The following is a 20904-nucleotide window of genomic DNA, read 5'->3' as shown; positions in this document are numbered from 1 at the left end:
CTCTCTGCGACGCAGACGTGCCTCCAAGGGGTATGTACTACTTGTACTATGTATACAGTACAGCAGTACCGTGTCTGTATCCGGTACATCTGCTATACAGGAACGAGTCTCGTAGACCGCTTCTTCTTGCAAATGCACTCGCCGTAACGGTCACGCGCATGCACCTTGCCTTGCACAGATATCGCAGCTCCTTGGCTGGGCGAATTGAAGTGGCATGCGTCATGTGTGTGTACTTGTACTGCCGTATTACACCTAGCATACGGTGCATTACTTGTACTCCATGTGCCTAGGTAAAATTAGCATGTAGAGTGCGGACAAAACCTTCGTCTCAGCAATCACCTCAACATGACGAAATATTACACAATGTCCTAAGCCCGTTCCATCCATTCCCGAGGCGAATCACACATGTTACCGAAGATCTTTTCAGTTATCCGGAAATAGTACCTGACTGAACCAACAAACGAGATGCCAATGGCAGCGGAGCCCCTGCGTCCCAGCAGGGAAGGTTGCTCCGCCAGCATGCCCATGACGCACCTCATGGCGCGTCCCAGCATTCGAAACCGATCCCTAGCAGATCGCATCTTTAGCGAGAACCCCATCAAGAGATCATAGCCTACGCAGATCTTCTGAATGACTGACCATGTGTGGGCACCGGGTACTTATCGATCCACTCTTGATTCCTGGGTTGCTGTATCCGTCATTATCGCGTAGGCAGACTGGGTGTGTTTGGTAGTTGGATATCCTTAAACGGCTCTTCATCTCAGCCTCGTGTCATCCTCGTCTTGCATACTACTGGGTTCATATACACAAGCAACTTCCTCGTACAACTCGCCCTTGACTACCAATTGAATTCTCCCTTTTTCCCTAAATCCAGCTTTTGCATAGAATGTCTCGGCCGCCTCTACGGTGCTTTCCAAGTACGCAGGCACCCCTTGCGTGTTGCATGTGTTGAGGCCCCAGTCAAGTAGCATTCTGCCTACGCCTTGGCGGCCATGGCTCGGTGATACCGCGATCCAGGATAGTTCTGTCGAGGTCGACATTACCAAGAGTCATTTGGAAACGAAATGCAATATCTATACTCACCGTAATGTCGGCAATCTCCAATAGTACTGTCTGCAACTTTCGCAGCAGCAGCTCTCCATGCGTTTAAAATGTCCCAATCTGTTCCCTCTGGTAGATTCCAACGCGGTGCTGCATACGTCTTTTTCATGCCGCTGCTTCTTTCCTCTTCATCTTCCGGACAAGCGTGGCACCACACTGCAAATCCTGCTATTTCTCCTCCGCTACCCTTTGCCATATCTGTGGATTGTGCAACCACCACACTTGTCCTCTCATCAAGCATATCAGCAATTAGCTTTTCTTCTACGGCGCGTTCAAATGCCGCCCAAATTGCCGGTGTAGGATATATCGCGCGCATGAGCCGGTTGGAAGAGAAGGCTGATACATGAATACTAGCGAGACGTGGGGCAACAGTACGAGTCGCGGGGTAGATGTGGATGGTCATTTTGAACTGCAGGGCAGAGTTATGAAAGGAATAGCCGTTCCGTTAAACGTGACGCTTGGCTGCGATTATGGGCAATATGAACGGACCTCGAATGCTTGACTGGTGCAGTCCTTGATAGCAGATGTCGTGGTGATGTTTGGTAGCGGTGTAAACATCTCCCAGGTGCACCGCCACACTGTTCCAGCGAGTGGGCATATTACACAGCCACCCTGCCTGACATACGAGACAACTGAAAGCTGCTCAACAAGCCCTGGCAGCGCTGACTATTTAAGATCAGAACATCCCATTCCTACGGAGACATGAAAACTGCAACTGCCTCTCCACACCATAAACTACCCAGATGGCAAGCACCTCACTTTACCAACCGCTTGACCCAACCCGAGAAGAATTTCGACTTCTTCGCATACACCCCACCAACATCCCGGAAAGTATCATCTCGTGCCAGCTCTTCACTGCCAGTCTTGCAGAAGAACCACTGTACAACGCCCTGTCCTACTAGTGGGGCTAAAGGGACATTACCAAACCCATTATCGTTAATGGTGTCAGAGTCCAGGTTACCCCCAATCTCGAAGCCGCATTGCGGCGCATCCGTCCGTCCGACTCAGAGGTCACCCTCTGGGTCGACGCAGTATGCATCAACCAGCAAGATCTTGACGAAAGAAATGTCCAGGTGGCCATGATGAGCAAATTGTATTCCAAGACCATGTTGACTTACGCATGGCTGGGTGAAGATGACGATGGTAGCGCTGAACGGGTATTTTCCTTCATCCGCGGGTTTGTGGGTGATTTTACCAATCGTGTCAAGGACATTGATCACTTCACTACCAAATTCGGTAAGGGCCAGTGCGACAACATGTACTTTGGCCTCCGGGATTATATTGCCCAAAATCTTCGGGACGGTAAATCGGCATTGGGCGTATCCGGCGTTCTAGATATGAGGTTGGTGTTTTCTCGATCATACTGGTATAGGACTTGGATTCACCAAGAACTCTTTCTTCCATCCAAAGTATCAATGCTTTCCGGCTCGGTGTCTATATCATTCAATATGATGATAGTTCTTGGAGATATCATCAGTTGCATTCGATGCTAAAGCATTCAGTGGAAAGACATTACCGATGAGACCCTCACGGCTTTGTGGAAACTTACCTTACCTCCCGCGCTTGAACTACGGTTAGCCAATCTGGGGAACGTCATTGATGTAGTATCAACCCTGATGCCATGTGATGCTACAGATCCCCGGGACAAAACCTACGGCATCTTGGGTTTTTGTGAAGGTCCTATGCCTGTCACTGTCGACTATACTAAGCCAGTAGCTCAATTGTTCGCAGAATTAGTTAAGAACATTGCCGAACAAAGCGGATATCTTGTCCTTCGACAAGACCCGGACAGTAATTTCGATCCCTGCGTCCCGAATTTGCCGTCCTGGACGCCAAATTTTCGCACAGATTGGACCGAATATACCAATGAAGATTGGATTGGAGTGCATGTCCATGGAGGATGGAAAGCAAGAATCTTCCCCACAACTTTTACTCACTTACTACGGATCTCTGGGTGTGTAGTAGATACCGTTTAGTCAGTCGTCCAATTCTCTACTCCCAATCAGGCAACAGGCGCTTTACTTGATTTCGTTGTGTCCAACATCACCATGTCTTATCCAACGGGCACTACGTTTCTCCAGGCACTTTGCTGTAATATCCTCGGATATCGCTCCGTCGATGACTTCCAATACCGAGTTTCAATGTATGACATCCGTACATTTTTGCACTGGATACTGGACTATGGGAAGGAAAAACCCATGTTATATGGGCGGTTTCCTGCTTTTGTCGATCAAAACAATGTCATGGCCGTTTTTGAATTCGTTCCAGACGAAATCTCGATGAGCTTGCGATTTGCGGCAGTTACTGGAGCCCTTGATCACCTGGTTGAACCATACAAGGACGCTAAAGACCATAGCGCTTTCCTTTCAATAACTCCACAACAACGTATGGCGCCTTTTTGGGGGTCTGAATCATATCCCGACGCTTTCCAAGCAGATATAGAGTGGAAAATTCCTTCAGAATGCGTCAACCTTGAAACTATGAGGCGAAGGACCAGAGATTGGGCCGACAGAAAAATCTTGATAGTTACGGAGAAGGGCTATATAGGCTTTGCCACCCGTGGTGTCTCGGTAGGGGACGATGTTTGTATTGTCGCAGGATGTCCCTACCCGACTATCATACGGCCATCAGGCAGCCATTATCAAGTCATCGGCGGTGGATTCATCTTTGAAATGATGGATGGTGAGTTGTTCAGAGACGGGCACTTGACGAACGACAGTCAGCAAACCTTTGAGTTTGTTTGAAATATCCACCGCACTACCCTTCTAAACCGAAACCTCTGCCCCGTATTGGGGGCAGCACTAAGTGTTGGACTATGGGTGCTTTCTCGTCTAAAGACGTCCAGCAAACAGCTCCACTTCTGATATGCTCAAGGCTGGCATATAGCGAGACCTCTCGAGAATCAGAGCTGCAGGATTTCATGCCTTGCGAATACGTTTGCCAAACTATTGTGGCTCCGCAAGAGCATTGCCGGCTCCAACATCCGCGATAGACAAAAGAAATAAGAGTCCTCCATCGAGAATTGTAAGTTCCATAAATGCAGGATATGTTCGGTATCCTTCAGAGACCAGTTGGGTCGAGTTGTGGAAGATTGCATGCTAAGCTAGAGCCATTTAACAACGGTCTTGCTAGCATTGGCACGGTAAAACTCTTCGAAGGCATGAAGATGGTTCCCCGCTCAGACGGGCGCAAACCTTCTTTTTAGGTGCATTGGATGCGTTTGACGCCTCATACCGAGATTTCCGACATTGTTTGACAAAGGACAGGGCAGGTCGCGAGCATGGAAGCTGGACATACCGCCGCGCATGATCATGGGTTGTTCCCGAAGAAATAAAACTTTATGGTTTGCCGTGATTTCCAAGGGTCAAACGAGCGGCTTCAGGAGAGATTTTGTGCTGCCCTTGTTGTGAATATGAATTCCGAGGTCGAATATACGGTGATTGGTAGTATACTTAGTCCAACGGCTGAACAAGGCCCGTGCACTCGAACTGAGGATCCTCGATCGCCATCGCGTGCGGAGACTATTGCGCGACACCTTCAACGTGCCGTTCTGCCTCAGGCGATGGTTCTGTATATCACTTTAGGAAGCCGACTTACTCTTCCATATAAAAACTGAGCGTGACTGTCGGATCTGCTTCTCTTCGCTCTGTGGTATAGGCAGTTACAGCTTGCTATCATCGCATCGCGCCAGCATCGCGACAACCTGGGCTTTGCTTCCTCCATCGCATCAACTCCTCCGGCAACACATGCCGACTACCAAGAAAGATAAATCCCCATTCGCTTGTATCCCACTGTCTGGCTTTGGATGAGGTCGCAACCGGCGCCGTGGCGTGTGCTGAAACCAGGCACTTTGCTACAACAGATTTTGCAAACAGGAACAGGGACCTGGGGACCCTCAGGAATCCCCAAGAGCTAGAATCAGTGACATCAACATTAGCCTCTGGCAGGGACGGTGGCTTGGGCCTGGGGTTCGAAGCTGTCAGGACATGCGGGCCGTTGCTCGTTCCGGAATGTTGAAACCTTATTCGCCTCACATCCCTAACGTGCATAGGCCTTATGGCATCGACCGAAAGAGCCTCAACACTGCAATATTCCTGCATCTGGACTTGCTACGTATTCTCCGACAGTTCCTGTTAGGCCAAGGCTGCCACCGCCAAAGTTGCGCTCTTGGTCTGGTTGCTGGTATCTAACGCCTCTGATTGGACCTCTTTGCTCAGTGCCTCACTGAGGACATGGGTTTTACCTTAGCACGTTCCTGCCAAGTACCACCAGTTGCGGCTAGACGGCAAAGTGGCAGCTGTACATGTTGGAGAAGAGTGGGGAGATTACCTTTTGGTTGCCCTGTCTGGTCGCCCTGCTGCCTCAAGGCATCATGGCTATGCAGAGAATGCGGCCAGGAGACCGAGATCAAACACTTGCAAGTTTACACCGGCTCCACGTAATGTTTTTGCTCCTAGATGGATGTTCCGATTCGGCCTTATTTCTTAGCAATAGCTCAAAGTACATATAACGCGAAAGGCCCAGCGCCTCATAGGTTTTGTCATCTCTTTCATCAAAGCCGTTTTCAAGTCCCTTACCTTCTTTTCAACAGTGCCGAGCACTCGTATTTTAATTATTGTTGAGCTGTGCTCTTCATTCCTTCATTTTACCATTGTAATACACAGACACTCGGTGATCCGCATCCAGTCCTTTCAGGAAAGCAAGAAAAGAAACCTACCATTCATAATGAAGACCATTTATCCACTACTCACTCTCCTTTCGGCTGCGGCCGTTGTCGCCGGTCCTCTCCCAAGAAACGTACAACTGCTCCCGGACGCAAACCTCAAGCCTACTCGCGTCGTCGCGCGCACGCAAATGCCTGCCGAGGCTGCGCCAGCACCAGCAGCAGGAATTGATCCTGGTAAAGCTGCTGCGGATGCTATGGAAGCAATGCACGTGGCCGAAGCGGAGGCTAAAGAAAAAGCTCATCAAGAGGCTGCTAAGCAGATGGAGGCCATGCATCAGGCAGAGGCAGAGGCAAAGGAGAAGGCCCACCAAGAGGCCGCTAAGCAGATGGAGGCTATGCACCAAGCAGAAGCCGAAGCAAAGGAAAAGGCACACCAGGAAGCTGCAGCAGCCATGGAATCTATGCATGTTGCATCTGAAAAAGCAAAGGACGCTGCCCACAAGGCATCGGCTGATGCCATGGAAGCTATGCACGTCTCGCGGGAACTGGCCAGCATCTCCATGGCCATGAAGACAGAGGCTCCAGCTGCCACTCCTCCACCACCACCACCACCTGCCGCTATGCCTCACGAGACTCCTGCTCCGGCCCCTACACATGTTATGCCCCCTCCTCCTGCCGCCGAGATGCCACCACCACCACCCCCTCCCGCTGAGATGCCACCCCCTCCCCCAGCACACACAATGGCACCTCCTCCACCTCCAGCTCACACAATGGCTCCCCCACCACCTCCTGCAGCGGAAATGCCTCCTCCGCCCCCGGCTCATGAGATGCCAGCTCCATCTGCCCCCGCTGCTGCAGAGATGCCACCACCACCTCCCGCCCATGTGATGCCACCACCTCCTCCTGCTCATACAATGGCACCTCCTCCACCTCCTGCCGCTGAGATGACTCCTCCTGCAAAGATGCCTCATGTTCCTGCTGAGATGCCGTCTCCACCTCCCGCTGCTGAGATGCCCCCAGCCATCGGTGGCATGAACGGTAGTGAGGCTGCACCGTCTACATCATCTGCTCCCCCTGCGGCTGAGGTCACCGAAAGCTTCTCTCTGATTATGGACCAGGCTGCACAGGCCACTGGTGCTGCCAACATGACTGCTTCCTCGGCCACGAGCACCCCTGCGGCACCTGCTGAAACCGGTGCTGCCGAGGAAGAGAAGAAGAAGGCCGAAGAGGAGCAGAAGAAGGCAGCTGAAGAGGAGAAGAAGAAGGCCGAGGAAGAGAAGAAGGCCAAGGAAGAGGCCGACAAGGCTGCAGAGGAACAGAAGAAGCAAGAGGAAGCCGACCAGGCTGCTGAAGCCGAGAAGCCCGCTGAGGACGCTGCGCCAGACAACCAGGGCGGAGCCGAAGCCTCAGCCCCTGCTGAGGCACCTGCTGAAGCGCCCGCCGAAGCGCCCGCCGAAGCGCCCGCCGCACAAGAACAGCAACAAGAAGCAGCCGGCGAGGCAACCATCAAGCTTCCAGTCGGCTTCCTCACTTCTCCACGTCTCCGCCGCGCCAATCTCGCCAACATGCCTGCTAAGCGCGGCATGAAGGCCGTCGCTTTCTAAGCGTTTGATCCCCGTTTTTCTTTTCTGTGTACTTGGTATGTGGGGTACATCGAGAGGCGAGTTGATGAAGAAGAGAATTAGGTGTGTGTGTATGTGTGATTATAGCACAGGACTGTTTAGTGTTGTCCGCGATGCTAGTTAGACGAGAAAGCGCGTTTAGAGAATTATTAGTGTAGCGTAGTTACTTGACCGAGTGCAATCATCTTGACTCGAGTTTCCTTTTTTTTTCGAATAACAACCCTTATTCTCTTACTACCATTTTGTTCAAGGTATAAACACTATCGATATGAAGAAAGATGGTACCTGGAAGTGTCTACTGAACTATACAAGTCTGCTATGTATATGTGTGCGGCGCTCTTTTGATCAACTAAGTTACGCTTGTCCTCATATCTGCAGGTACATTGGATACGAAAACGAATAGAATAGCAGTGTAAGCTGCTGCCACAGCTATCATTTCGAAGCTGGTCACTTTGAGGAAAAGGGACACAAGGAATGACAGTCCAAGTATCCACGCCGCGATAATCGCCAACTGAACGTTCTTAGATGACTCATACGATAAGATAACCAAAGGAGCAATGAGAAACACAGCTGTAAACGCTGCCGTGAGGAAACGCCCAGTAATCTCAGCTATGAGAAGACTGTCTTGGTACAACCATTGGTGGCGGCGGTAGTGAATGTGGTGCCAATTCCAAGCCGAGCCCGGGTCTTCAGGGTTGTTCTGGAGCTTTCTCTTTAGTTTCCAGAATTTGAAGGAGCGCAGGTATTTGTAGAGCCAGCGCTGGAACGGATCGATACGTTCTCGTGTCCCGAGATCTACTCGTAGCAGCCTCGTTTTGTATTTCTCTCCGAGACTGAGGTCGCTGCGTAGACTGGAGAGGATATCGTCGTCGAGTAGGGAGTTGATTTCCATCGTCATAATTTTGTTGAAGGCTGCCAGGGCTTCGTCTTTTTGCATCCGGATTTCATGTCAGCGGGGGTAGTTGATGTGTACTTTAGAGGCTGTGTACGTACCGTATTCCTTCAAAAGACTGCGGAGCTTTAAAATAAATTCTGGAGTGATTACTTCGTCGATCTTGGGAACTTTGGCATCTCTCTTGTTATTCCTAAGACCAAGCCGATCGAATGAGGAGATAGGTAAGTTGAGGCTGAGACCAGCTTGGTACAAAATGTGGTCCATTTGGGCGATCTCATCTTCTAGGAAACGTAAATTTAGTAGATGCGTAGTTTTGGATCGACGAAAGCTGTGTAATGTAATATTCTTGTCAGCTGTGCTGGCTATCCATGCAGTTTCAAACTTTTCGTGCGTTCTGCTCTTTGGGCCTAGAGGCGCGTTGTCGACGGGTACTTCCATGTTGGAGTGAAGGTTGTGGCGAAAAGATAAAATCTAGAGGAAGGTAAATCATCAAGATATCTCAAAAGCCTTGGAAGCAGGTCCCTGATTCTTTATGCAAGCTAATTCTAAACCTACTCGCACTCTCAGTTATGATTCGCGGTGAAAGCGCCTCGAGCAACCAACGAGCTGAAAAACGTGTGGCGCAGCTATACGGTGCATGATCCTGCGTTGAGAAGGCTTAGATACCTAACGCAATAGGCTGAAGTAGGTCGATCAGGCAGAACCAATGCGACAAGGCTGAAGCAACATTGCCTTACTACACACATTCATCTTCGCCGAAACATGTCTCTCCAACATAATACCACCTTTCTTTCAGCCCAACTCATACCTGCAAGAATGACATCTAGCAGCACACCCGCCAGCTGCGCAGATTACCACGTCGCCTGGATATGCCCTGTCGCCGAGCTACGTGACAAGATTAGAGCACGATGCAACGGAGCGCTTTGTATGGAAATGGAAGCGGCAGGTGTTGACGCGAGTAGAAGATGTGTTGTTGTTCGTGGCATCTCCAATTACGCAGATTCGCACAAAAATGATTTATGGAGATTGCATGCAGCTGGTAATGCGGCTGCGTTCACAAGGGAGCTGTTATGCAGAATTCAACCAACCACAATAAAAGACATGAAAGGGCAGTCTGAAGGTCAGTACCAGATCTGTTCAAGACAAATGATCGCCTAGGAACATGGACATACAACGTTGAATTGCCAATAAAATACACGTGCACCATGCTGACACATTACAGCACCGTGGTTTGTTCCACTACCCAGGCCACAGTCATTCGTCGGTCGCGGGAAACATCTTACGCTACTCAATACCCACATAGTCTCGGAAGGTTGCTACCGATGTGCTGTATACGGCCTTGGTGGTTGCGGGTAGACAGCTCTCGCTCTTGAGACACCTTATCGAACATGGGAGCAGCAGACTCAATGTGCCGTGTTCTGGGTGCTTGCAATCAGCCAAGCAGACTTTGAACAGGCATACCGAGAGATAGGACTACTCTTTCGCACACCTGGCACCACAGATGCTAAGGCTGATATCAAGACACTTGTTAAGGCTAGGCTGAGCGACGAAAGTTCTGGGCAGTGGCTGATGATTGTTGACGATGCGGACGACGACAGGATCCTCTTCAACCCACTTACAGGAGGGAGCGACAGGGATTGACTGATCGACTATCTTACATACAGCCAAAAAGGCTCTCTCATCTTTACCACCCGAGTCCCAAAGGCTGCACACAACTTAGCTGCAAACAACGGCATAGAGCTAGGCATGCTTGACAGGGAATATGCTAAGGAGGTCTTGAGAACACGTCTGTTTGGAAAGTACCAACACCTGGTTGGGGATGAGGTAACGACTGACGGATTTCTCAATATGCTCATTTGCCTAGCCCTCGCAACCGTCCACGCAGCAGCTTTTATCAACCAGAACGACATCCGGCTCTCCGACTATATACAGCTGTATCGAGTGAGCGAATAAAAGGCGACTCATCTTCTAAGTGAAGAGTTCCAAGATCAAGGAAGGTATCGAGAAATGAAAAATCCCATCGTAACAACTCGGTACATCTCATTCGACCAAATCACGTCAGCATACGCTTCCATTACTGAGCGAGATTTTGTACGGGATGAGCACGGATTTCAGCAAGAGCAGACACAAGGGCCGAAGAGATCATTCAATGTCCATCCATTAGTGCACTTGGCAATGAGGGGCTGACTGAAATCACAGAATCAGTGGCTGGAGTAGGTAGAAAAGACAATTGAAAGATTGAAAGAGATTGTGCCATTTGGAGATCACAGAACAAGAGGAGTGTGGACTCCATATCTGCCTCATGCCAAACACGTCATAGTTATGTCTGCAATCTCAGAGCAGAGTGCGGGATGAAGTCTGCTTGAGCGAGTAGGAAATTGCGAAATGACTCTGGGACAATGCAGGGCGGCGGAGGAAACACGCTGTCAGCTTGTGTTGAGAGCGGCTAAGGCGCTTGGCTAGGGGCATCCACATATCGCAAGTTACGAGAATGGACTAGGAGTACCATCATCCGAGCAAGATCGATACGGGGAAGCAGAAGCGATGTTTAGAGAGGCAATAGCGCTACGTGAAAAGGCTTTCGGCCAAAAGGATAGATGGGTAGGAAATTTCAAAAATAACCTAGCAAATTTGCTAAGGCACCAGGGCTATTTCGAAGATGCGGAGAAGATATATTGACAGATAGTAGCACTGAAAGAAAAAGACTTCGGACAGGGCCATGAAGACGCTGTACTCAGTTTGAAAAACCTAGGTGTGTAGTGCTTTGTGATCTAGACGAGAACGAAGAGGTGGAGAAAATATTCCGATGAATACTAGCGACAAGAAAGAAAGGTTTGGGAGAGGAGCACCCATGTACTAGAACTACTGTGCACAACTCAGCAAGGGTGCTCCGAGAATTATATAGGTACGAAGGGGTGGAACGGATTTCACGAGAGGAAAGAAAATTTTAGGCAAGGAGCATCCAAATACTATATTTGTTGTGTGTAACTTAGCAGCAGTGCTATTTTGTATGTGCAAATACGATGAGGTGGAACAAATCTACCTAAAAATGATAGGGCTAGCGGAAAGGGCACTAGGAAAAGAGCACCTCATAACGCGGACTTGCTTAAAAACTCTGCTACCGTGCTACGACAACTAGGTAGATCCGAAAAGGCCGCATCTGTAACGAAGAAGATGGCTTAGCTATTTTTCCATGACAGCACAGTGAAATATCAAGACGACTCTCTCACGGACTTACAAGATCATTGACCTAACTAGTTGGGATGTTGTCCGCGTCCGCTGCTAGAGGACGGCTGTTGCCGGCACTGTACTGACGCTTGGTTGGAATGTTGTCAGCGTCCGCTGCTAACGGACGACTGTTTCCAGCGCTATACTGGCGCTTAGTCGGGATGTTGTCAACATCCGCTGCTAGGGGACGACTATTGCCAGCATTGTACTGGCGCTTGGTTGGGATGTTGGAATCCATAGCTTCAGTTCTACCAGTCAATGGCTGAGTGGGCATGGCAACTGACAAGGCCAATAGACTCGTGAAAGTAAAGAGGGTAGAGAAACGCATTGTGATTTACAATTGAGTTTTGATTTACAAAATGGTATTTAGAGAGTTCTTTCGTTCTGGGGTGTCTTTATATACATATATATGCTTGCGATGTAAATGCCGCTTCTCTTGATGCGATTGTAGCGAGAGCGTATAGCTGAACTGCCGAGAACTCAGTCCGATCTACATTGGTCATCATACCGCAATTTCATCGCCGCTATTATTGTCGTGAAACTTCCTAACATGCATCTCTGCGTGACGGATATCCCTGTGTGCTAGAATTGACTAATCAGCTTGCACGTTTGGGGCAGGAGCTTGTGATTTGAATAAGGCAATTGGTCGGTTCTAGCACCTAGGGATGTCCGTCACGAGGGGATACATGTCAGCATGGACTTGCTGCTATTATCAATATTGATGGTGCCATGAGGGGTTACCTACAACCCTGTAACAGAGCACGTCAATAACCTGTCACTTTCTGGTATATGTGTCAATCTTTCCCAAAGAAGCTACACAGATGATAAGCTTACGCTAGTAGCTTATCCTCGGCGCTACTAAAAAGCCGCTACAATCAGATACACTTTGCGATCCCGTTTATGCATGACACAGTATCTACTGAATCTTATAGCTTGATGGATAAAGTTTTGTCTAAAGAGCTTATGTTTTTATTATAGCACACTGTACCAAACGCTATTGATATTAGATCTACGTAGTAATGCAACGAATGAGATTCCCTTCATGCTTACTTATCTTTGATGATCCTGGGACTTTCGCTGTCGGCCCTACTAGTTACCTCCTGCCGATTGAGGTACTAAGTGCACCAAATGTGTGTTACATAACCTTGGCGTAGATTGTAGATTGGTTGACTAAGACGTTCCCCTTGTTCGTAGAGCATACTCGCCACGTCAGCTTATACGAGGTATCCGCATTTCAAGTCGTGTTTATTCCTAACTCAGCTGTAGTATACTATTGGCATCATCATACCAAGTCTCCTGACGAGAAGTCTTAGTGTCTTTGTTACTACAGTTGGATTCGATGCTGCTCAATCTTAACTTCTTATTCTCTTCAAACCATATTCATATCCCGCAGTCTTTATTATACATGAGGTCATGCACAGCTTGACACTAAACATCTTTCACTAACCAAGACTGTGTCAACTATGTCGGATGGTTTGCCAGATATCGCAGAGCAAGGCGAGAAATTTGCTCTCTTACACGAAAAAGAAGTATCAAGAAAGTCGTCATGCTTCAAGAAGCGACCATGGCTAGTAGCTGTATGCGCTATCATCCTTACGAATCTACTTTCAATTGTTTTTACTGCAAGATATACAAAATCCCAGAGCTACCAATCATACTCCTTAGACTTGCCTAGAAGTATGTGTCTCCCTATCTCCGAAACATACTAAGACTGATCCTTTTAAGTGAAGGAAATCTATCCTGAACTTGACAGATCCCACATCCTAGCTCAATTCAGCGAGCATCGGGTTAATGGGACAAGTAGATGGTCAGCCCCGCCAAGTCCCTCAGTGGACAGAGCTTGGCTAGAACTAGGCGCTCGCGATATTGGATTTCTCGTTCCAAAGGCAGTAGGTATTGGCCACGGTCTTGATCCTAGAGAGCAAAAATATTACCCAAAAGGCACTTATAGCAGCGATCCTGAACTAGAGGGGTTTATCGTGTTTGTTCAAGCCTTCCATGACCTACATTGTTTAGTAAGTATAGCACGATCTTTATACTATCAAAGCATTGCTAAGCTACGATAGGATGAGCTCCGAAAAGGCCTATACTTCAACAAACCCTACTACCGCCAGTATGAGGATGACAATCTCGTGCCAGAGTGGTTCCGCGTAAGCCATATTAGTACGTGGTATTAAATTCAACAATATATGATTTTATAATTGAACAGTACTAACTTACCCCATCAGATCATTGTCTGGACAATATTCGCGAGACCTTGATGTGTGCGGCTGATATAGGGGTGATACCAACCGTATGGACTGGATTGCATAACAGCTCTATTAGATTCTCTAATAAGCATCAATGTAATAGCTACGATTCATTGCTAGAGTGGAAAGCGAAGTGGGATGCAGACCATCCCGCTTTTGCAGAGGAGTTGCAGGAGCAGCCTCAAGCGCCTCCAGATGCAGTTTTTCATGACCCTAGCGAGTGGGTGGCCTAAATCATAGTATAAAGGCATTTCAATAAACCTATTTTTCATGAGCGTACAACGTAGATTGAACACAACTCACGCACACACTTACAGGATCAAAAAAGACCCATTTTTAAGAGAAACATGCAATTTGGCTAAAATGCTACGGAATGCAATCTAGGATAGCGACCGTCAACCCCCTGACCAAACGCCTCTAAAACCCAACCCAAAAAGAACCGAATCGCGCAACCCCGTACGATAAGGACAAGAAAGAAGATGGCATGCTAACCGCATCATGAGGTCAAATGAAATCGTACACATCATTCATGAAAAGAGGCACCAAAGTACCATATGAGTTAGCAAAAAAAGGGGGGTGGCATAAAATAAAAAGGAAAGACAAGAGCAGAGAATCGAAGATGCATGTATATTAAACCAAAAGCTATTTAGGCAAAGAAAGGAAGATAGAGAAGGAAAAGAGTATGTCATAAGACTAATAATTTGAGTGATATCAAGTAAAGAGAAGAACATGGGGCAGAAGAGGTATCAAAGAACAAAGACCGAGAAGAAAAAGAAGCGAATGGAAGATAAAACTTCAGAGTAATACAATGTGATCATTTGGTCCTTTGAATTGGGGGTAGAAAGAAGAAGAAGAGGAGTTGGATGAAAGCAGGAAGAGAAGGTGTCAAAAACGATCCTAACAGCAATTTTCAAACTTTTGGTCCTCGCGAACCGACCCGTGTCTTCTCGTGTTCGCGCATGTAAAAATCAATAGACTGGTCAAAGGAAATGGAGTGAGAAAGGTAATCTGACAAATCATTTGACGCTTTCCTATCACCATCATTGTCATCGTTGTCGGAGTCCTCGGTTGCGGAGAGATAATCGTTGACAAGGGGATCGTGGTGTAATTTTCCAGCTCTTGTGCGGGATTGTGTTGTGTCTTTTGCTGAGCTAGTGTTGGATGTCATCTTCTTCGTCTTCGTCTCTGTTTTCGCCTTTGCACCCTTGTTTGTACATGTGACATCGCTGGATACGACCTCCATGGAGTCGACTGGCTTGGAAAAACTTTGATGAGAATCTGGTGCGGTAATGCTGGGCGGACGAATTGTAGTATCCGATGTCTTCTCCCCCAAAGCCTTGTTTTCAACATGAGCGACGCGAACTATATTCTTCGGTCCAACGCTTGGTATTGACTGCCGGGGCACAGACGTTACGACTTGCTTTTCTTCTTTATGGGGCGATGCCGGGGCGGTGAAGATGGGTATCGGCTGAGGGTTGATCGCCGATTCAGTACCACGGACATTTTCACCAAACAGGGTGCCATCCTTCTCATCCCAGAGCCTCTCATCGATTCGTGCTTCCTCGTCCGATGAAAAGTGCAAGTCTTTGATACTCCCATCAAGACTATGCCGTATCCGTTCGCTTTCATACGACACTCGCTCTGGTTCCCCAAAGCCCGAATCTTGATGCAAAGGCATGCGGTGTCCTTGCATCACCGAAAGTCCTGTTCGTACTCGTCTTGACAGGGGTTCCGGTCGATCGAATATCGAGAATCCGGTGCTGGTCCGTGATGGAGGTTCCGTGCTGGGTGCCGAGGAGTCCATCGCAACATCGTACTCGAGGCCAGCTAGAGTGCTAGAGTCCGGCTTCTGCGGCTGTTGGCTGTCATAGTAATAGTCTGGAGTTTCAGCGGGCTCTGGGGGTGTATGTGATGGCTGCGGCCATGATTGTGCGAGATGATGCACACGCTCACTGAAGGATGCCTCATTTCCACTACTGTGAGATTGTCCTTTTTCAGACGATCCGTGCAGGCTGTTTCTCATCGACTGTGACTCAATAGGCTGGAGTCCATTTCCTATCGATAAACCTAGTGGGGTTTCTTCGGAAGTCTTACTGCCTATGAATGAATCCTCCATCTCGCCTGGTGGACTCGCAAAACGAATGTCTTTCGGCTCCTGTGTTGCAAACTCATGCACGTCAAGGTCGCCACAAGCTCTTTGTACAAGCTTAGTATCGCCATCCACGTAGACTTGCTCCCATCTTGTTTCCCTGCTAGCTGGTAGGCTGGCAAGCTCGTTTTCGAGCTCTGAGTCATCCAGCGACATGACGGATCGATGACCAGGATAGGGTGAGCGTGAGCAGTCACTTTGCCTATTTCTATCGCTGATACTGAGAGGATGTGGGGAACGACCACGCTGAGAGCGTTCGTTGGGTATGATATAGGAGCCGGAAGACTCGGGGTACTCTGTGCGTGGGACATGAATCTCTTCGAAGAATGACTGTTGCCTCGACTGGCGACGGTGGTTGGAGATATCCTCCAGGTCTACAGCTGTCCTAGGATCGATGTATTCCTTGTCGCTCCTATGTGTGGAGATGCTGTCTCTCACAGTAGCTCTTGGCTTGAAGTCGTCTTCTAGAGTATTTTCAGGGAATCGCTTAAGTAGGTTTGCGGCTGACGGTCTGGACTGGGGTGACTCGCTCAGGCATGCTCGAATGATGTCACGGAAGTAGGGTGGGATGTCAGTATCGCGGCGATCCAATGTGCGGGCCAACGGTCGCTGCTGACGCTCAGGTTCATCTTGCTGTTCTGCCAATGCCCAAAGCACCATACCAAGCTGAAACAGATCGGACTTGACACCAATGTATATCGATATACGCTGTCCACTCTCTATGAGCTTGGCAAGTTCCGGTGGCTCCCATCCGACCGGGCAGCCGCGGCGGTTGATATCGATGATTTTGGCGTTGTCATCATTGTCAATGACAATGTTCGACAGGGTGAAATCTCCTTGCACGAAGCCAGCTTCATGAATCTCTGAAAGACCCTGGATGATTTGCCGTGCCCATCGCTCCCGGCGCTCCCAGTAAAGATGACTTGTTGTCTTGAAGTCGTAGATCATATCGACCAGTGCACCTTGTTCAGCATAGCTAATCAGGAGTCCCTTGATGAGCTCGTTTCGCTGATCGACAATAACGCCTTCGAACCTAATGACAGACTTGGAGTTTTGTACGCTGACAAGCGCGTTGATCTCGTAGAGGAATTCTTCGACCGCATCTGGTCCAGGGATTTCCTTCTTGATCAGTGTCCGGTTGTTAACCGAGACTTTGTACACAAAGCCAGAAATGTGGGAGTCAAAAGCAATTGCGTCTTCACGAAATCGCTTGCAATCCAGATGCACAATCGCCGAAACAGCTGGATACGGGATGATTTCGTTTACGTCCTCTGTGACGTGAACATGAAGGCGGCCATCTGTCGTTTCAAGTTTCAGGTTTGTCACGGTGTCGTAGAACTGGATAGCTGGCAGAGAATCGCGGATGGCCTCATAAATACGCGAGCTCTTGTCACGCTGGTAGTGTAGAGACTTGAGATCTGCCTCAAGTGAGTCTGGTTCCATGTTTCGGTAGTCGCAGGACACCGTGACCCTTCTCCATCTGTTTGGCTCCTCGGCATACGTCACAAAGAACTTTTCGCGGTCTGACATGTCCCGGAAGTGCATGCTGAGGTTCAATATCCATTTGGCTTCCAGCTCTTCCTGCAACCGAATATCATCGATGACGGACCCTGAGTGATGTGAGCTATGCTCAGAAAAGGTATCCACTACTTCAACAGGTGGTGGTGGCGGTAGTGATGCGGGAGGTGGAGGTGGGGATTGCGACGGTTGCGGAGGGGGAGGGGGAGGAGGCAGCATCATTTCTCCAACAGAGGCGCCTGCAGACATGTAGTCTTCGGGCTCCTCGACGCCATAGTCGACCTGACGTGCACCGGGTGGGAGATTCGAATCCGGACCTCCACCTATGGTACGCTCTTCCATGACGGGGTGCGGCTCTTCCTTTACATGGCTTTCACACAAACTCAACACGTTGGGCGCTGACATGGAAGGGGCGGATAGGGGAGGCGGCGAAATGTCTCGTTTTGAGGGCGCTGAGCTTTGGCGATCGACCGAGGCAGCTCTCCTGTGTTCGCCCGGGACAGGGACCTCGAGCAGTTTATCCCTCTTTTCACTTTGCATCCGCTTAAACGTCAAGGGTCTAGGCAGCCCTGGAATGACCTTCTTGCTGCCTCTGCGTCCCAGCAAGCCAGCACTCGAATGCGGTCGTGTGGGCTCCTTGTTCTTATCTTCGGCAGGCTTCGCGGCTTTGGTCGACGATGGCGGCGGTTCTTGCTCCTCCTTCTTCAGCCAGGCGCCAATCTTTTGAAAGCTCAGGTGATCCCACATGCTCCTGTGCTTGCTGACTTCGGCGCGCGCCCTTTGCCTGCTACGGCTGCTGCTCGTCTCGCCATTGTCCGCTGATGGCAATGGCATCTTCTTCTCACACTGGCTCACGCACACGTCCGACGCTGTGCAGCGCCGTGTGGCTGGTGTCTCGGCTCGTTGCCAGCCGTCTGATGGTCGGGTGGTTGCCTTCGCGGTGTGTCGAGGACCGAGTGACTCAGACAGGCGATGGCCGGCCTTGTATTCGCGCGGCGGGGAAATTGGCAGGTCGGGTCGGATGGATTAAGATTGTGCTATGGGTTCGGCGCCAGCTGCATGCTGTGTCGCGATCATGTGTCACTGTGGCTTCCTACGTCCACCAACCTAGTTCCTGCTCTGTGCCTCGATGCTGCAATGGCGCATTTGCCCCTCTCTACGCTAGACTTTTTTCTTTTCCTTTGTTTCCTTGTTTTCCTTTTTCTTGCCTGGGTGCTAGTTTCTACAAGTCAATCTCGGCAGTCCCGACGTGCGAATGACAGACAGGAAAGACGGATAAGTGTTTTATTGCCGCCCAAGCGACATGCCAGGGAGCGGGTTGGCGCCTAACCTTAATCAAAGGCAGGCGGACGACAGACGGAATCTCCAGCGACGGGTGAGGGTCAATGGGGCTGTCGAAGGCAGGCGGACAAGCAGTCGTCGATGGTCGGGGGGCTGGGGACGGGCGGGAAAGGGGAGGGCAGGCAGCGATGAATGCGACGTGCTTGATGAGTCTGATGTGAGTTGGGATGAGTGCGCGACAGAAGGCTGGGCTGGTGGCAGCCAATGAATGCAGACTGAGGGCGCGACTTTCTCCGTCGAGCCGGCTTAGCAACACCACCACGTTAGCGTATCTCGACCGACTCAGCAAATCAAATACCCCAGGGCCAATCTAAGTATTGGCACCTCGCACAAGCCTGCAGTGTCGGTACCAATGTGATCAGAGTTGCACCAAGGCGGGGGACAGGCTGAAGGGGGCGGCGAGGGGGCGAGGGAGCGAGGGGGCGAAGCTGCGAGGAAAAAAAAGTGAGGGCGGATTTCAGCAGCAAAAGTGCGCAGCAGCATAGCACCGTTTTGGGGGTTGCTGTCATTGTCGTTAGACAGCTGGCGGTCAAGCGCCTGTTCCGGCCATTGGGCCACAGCCAAAAAAAAGAGGGCCCTTTCCAGCCTGCAGCATGCGCAGCACGCAGGCAGACAGGCAGCCAGCAAAAGTCCGAATTCGGGTACATTTTGGTCAAATCAAGGGCTGGCGAGGCAAAGAAAAGCCGCCTGGTACCGCCGACTCGGTGGCTGATTGGCTTCTCGCGTGCGTGTGGCAGCCAACTACCACCAACCTGCGGTGAGAGTGACACACAATTTGGCTTTTTGGCATCAACGTCACTCACGCACACGCCCTGACTCTCCGGCACCTCCCTCTGGATGCATATGACCGGCCTGCTGCTACGAGAATCCGCGCTGAAAAGCCTTCACCCATTCCTACCCCTCTGGCGCCATCCCGCCCCCTCATTAATCCTTCACATTGGCATAGCAGCAAAAAACCCCTCTTTCGGGCCTGCATACATTAGCCCAAGCAGAGACGAGGGCCAGACTACTGCACCTCGAGGTCTTCGCGGAATCGTCCCTCGATGCTGACTGGAAACTCTGCATGCAACTGCCCTTGCTCCCCACCCAACAGGACGCAGAGCCAACCCTTTTCGATGCGTCTCGAGTCAACCGGACGTGGAAAGACGGGACAACTCGCCAAAGGTGCCTAGATAGCTCCCTTCTTGCGAGCAAAACTTCTCAACGGCAGTTTCAGGATGCTTGCGCAAAAGCAGGTACAGGGATGTTTAAATCTCACTTTTTTCTCTCTCTTTCCTTCTAGTAAGTATGACAGCTTATTACACCGGCGTCTCCAGCTGCATTGGCTTCTCGGTAGCCTTATCAGTGCGTAATATACCTATATATATATATATACACATACATATACACGCACAGTACATGTACGTGTATTCACATGCAATAAATATGCCACGCTGCGCCCCAACAAAAAAAAGTTGTGCAATTCTCCCATCACAGCTCACCTCTGAACAAAATGACGACAACCTCGTTCATAGTACATCATCACTGCAAGCACAAATCTCCGGCACCTATGAAAGCGTTCCTCTACCTCGTATCGACCATAGACCAAAGATCGAGAGATTACCAATCTTGATTCGTGCCCTCTAGTTCGCAGAGTATGCGTTGTCTCTTCCCATCATTCTCCCTCGTGCAATCTGCCCGTCTGCCAGCTTACCTGCCGTGTGTCCGCATCATCCCTCCTGACACGTCAATATGGTTCATGCCCACGCAACGCATTACACTTGCAGCATGCAGGGCCACGCCACGCCACGCCACGCAAGGCATGCCACGCACTCTCATAACAAGAGACAAAAGGGAGCCGTGCGAACCAACGCACAAATCTAAAACAGATAGACATCCGATGTGGCTTGTGCGATGATGGAGAGTACAAGAACAAGTCAAACCAATGGTAGGTCTATAGAGGGCCAACGTGTAGTTGCATGTGGGATAACATGCTACAAGTAGTCACGGTCCGGCGGCTTGCGCGCAATATCGTGTAAAATCATTTGTTACAAAGTCCAAACCGCATCGTCATCGTCTCACCAAGACTAGATTCGCGAGCTCGACAAATAGCCATGTTGCCTGTCGCAGCATTGTGCGCAAAAAAAGGTACTCCT

At 49.8% G+C, this 20904-nt stretch overlaps 8 protein-coding genes across 8 annotated transcripts; 4 read left to right on the top strand and 4 right to left on the bottom strand.

Moving 5' to 3' along the window:
* Window positions 1-755: 755 nt before the first annotated feature.
* Window positions 756-1504, bottom strand: COCMIDRAFT_99410 (uncharacterized protein; the record flags this gene model as incomplete). Its single annotated transcript, XM_007691303.1, has 2 exons — window positions 756-1024; window positions 1084-1504. The coding sequence occupies 2 exons, from the start codon at window positions 1502-1504 to the stop codon at window positions 756-758; spliced, it is 690 nt and encodes a 229-aa protein (XP_007689493.1).
* Window positions 1505-1844: 340 nt separating this feature from the next.
* Window positions 1845-3845, top strand: COCMIDRAFT_38114 (uncharacterized protein; the record flags this gene model as incomplete). Its single annotated transcript, XM_007691293.1, has 3 exons — window positions 1845-1981; window positions 2015-2577; window positions 3082-3845. 3 exons carry the CDS (start codon window positions 1845-1847, stop codon window positions 3843-3845), a joined length of 1464 nt encoding a protein of 487 aa, XP_007689483.1.
* Window positions 3846-5826: 1981 nt separating this feature from the next.
* Window positions 5827-7371, top strand: COCMIDRAFT_38113 (uncharacterized protein; the record flags this gene model as incomplete). Its single annotated transcript, XM_007691292.1, has 1 exon — window positions 5827-7371. One exon carries the CDS (start codon window positions 5827-5829, stop codon window positions 7369-7371), a length of 1545 nt encoding a protein of 514 aa, XP_007689482.1.
* A 367-nt stretch (window positions 7372-7738) lies between these two features.
* COCMIDRAFT_38112 (uncharacterized protein) lies at window positions 7739-8722 on the bottom strand (the record flags this gene model as incomplete). Its single annotated transcript, XM_007691291.1, has 2 exons — window positions 7739-8316; window positions 8383-8722. 2 exons carry the CDS (start codon window positions 8720-8722, stop codon window positions 7739-7741), a joined length of 918 nt encoding a protein of 305 aa, XP_007689481.1.
* A 2812-nt stretch (window positions 8723-11534) lies between these two features.
* COCMIDRAFT_99330 (uncharacterized protein) lies at window positions 11535-11840 on the bottom strand (the record flags this gene model as incomplete). The annotated part of the gene is made up of 1 exon (XM_007691302.1): window positions 11535-11840. The coding sequence occupies one exon, from the start codon at window positions 11838-11840 to the stop codon at window positions 11535-11537; it is 306 nt and encodes a 101-aa protein (XP_007689492.1).
* Window positions 11841-12975: 1135 nt separating this feature from the next.
* On the top strand, window positions 12976-13994 carry COCMIDRAFT_38110 (uncharacterized protein; the record flags this gene model as incomplete). The annotated part of the gene is made up of 4 exons (XM_007691290.1): window positions 12976-13189; window positions 13238-13527; window positions 13579-13675; window positions 13741-13994. 4 exons carry the CDS (start codon window positions 12976-12978, stop codon window positions 13992-13994), a joined length of 855 nt encoding a protein of 284 aa, XP_007689480.1.
* A 677-nt stretch (window positions 13995-14671) lies between these two features.
* Window positions 14672-18262, bottom strand: COCMIDRAFT_99372 (uncharacterized protein; the record flags this gene model as incomplete). Its single annotated transcript, XM_007691301.1, has 2 exons — window positions 14672-15639; window positions 15709-18262. The coding sequence occupies 2 exons, from the start codon at window positions 18260-18262 to the stop codon at window positions 14672-14674; spliced, it is 3522 nt and encodes a 1173-aa protein (XP_007689491.1).
* Window positions 18263-18731: 469 nt separating this feature from the next.
* Window positions 18732-19585, top strand: COCMIDRAFT_27594 (uncharacterized protein; the record flags this gene model as incomplete). Its single annotated transcript, XM_007691283.1, has 3 exons — window positions 18732-18926; window positions 19111-19238; window positions 19288-19585. 3 exons carry the CDS (start codon window positions 18732-18734, stop codon window positions 19583-19585), a joined length of 621 nt encoding a protein of 206 aa, XP_007689473.1.
* Between the last annotated feature and the right edge of the window lie 1319 nt (window positions 19586-20904).

This window comes from Bipolaris oryzae, assembly GCF_000523455.1.
Source record: "Bipolaris oryzae ATCC 44560 unplaced genomic scaffold scaffold_96, whole genome shotgun sequence".
Classification (NCBI taxonomy): Eukaryota; Fungi; Ascomycota; class Dothideomycetes; order Pleosporales; family Pleosporaceae; genus Bipolaris; species Bipolaris oryzae.
Note: the sequence above shows the minus strand (reverse complement) of the source record. Positions and strands in the feature narration are given on the sequence as shown.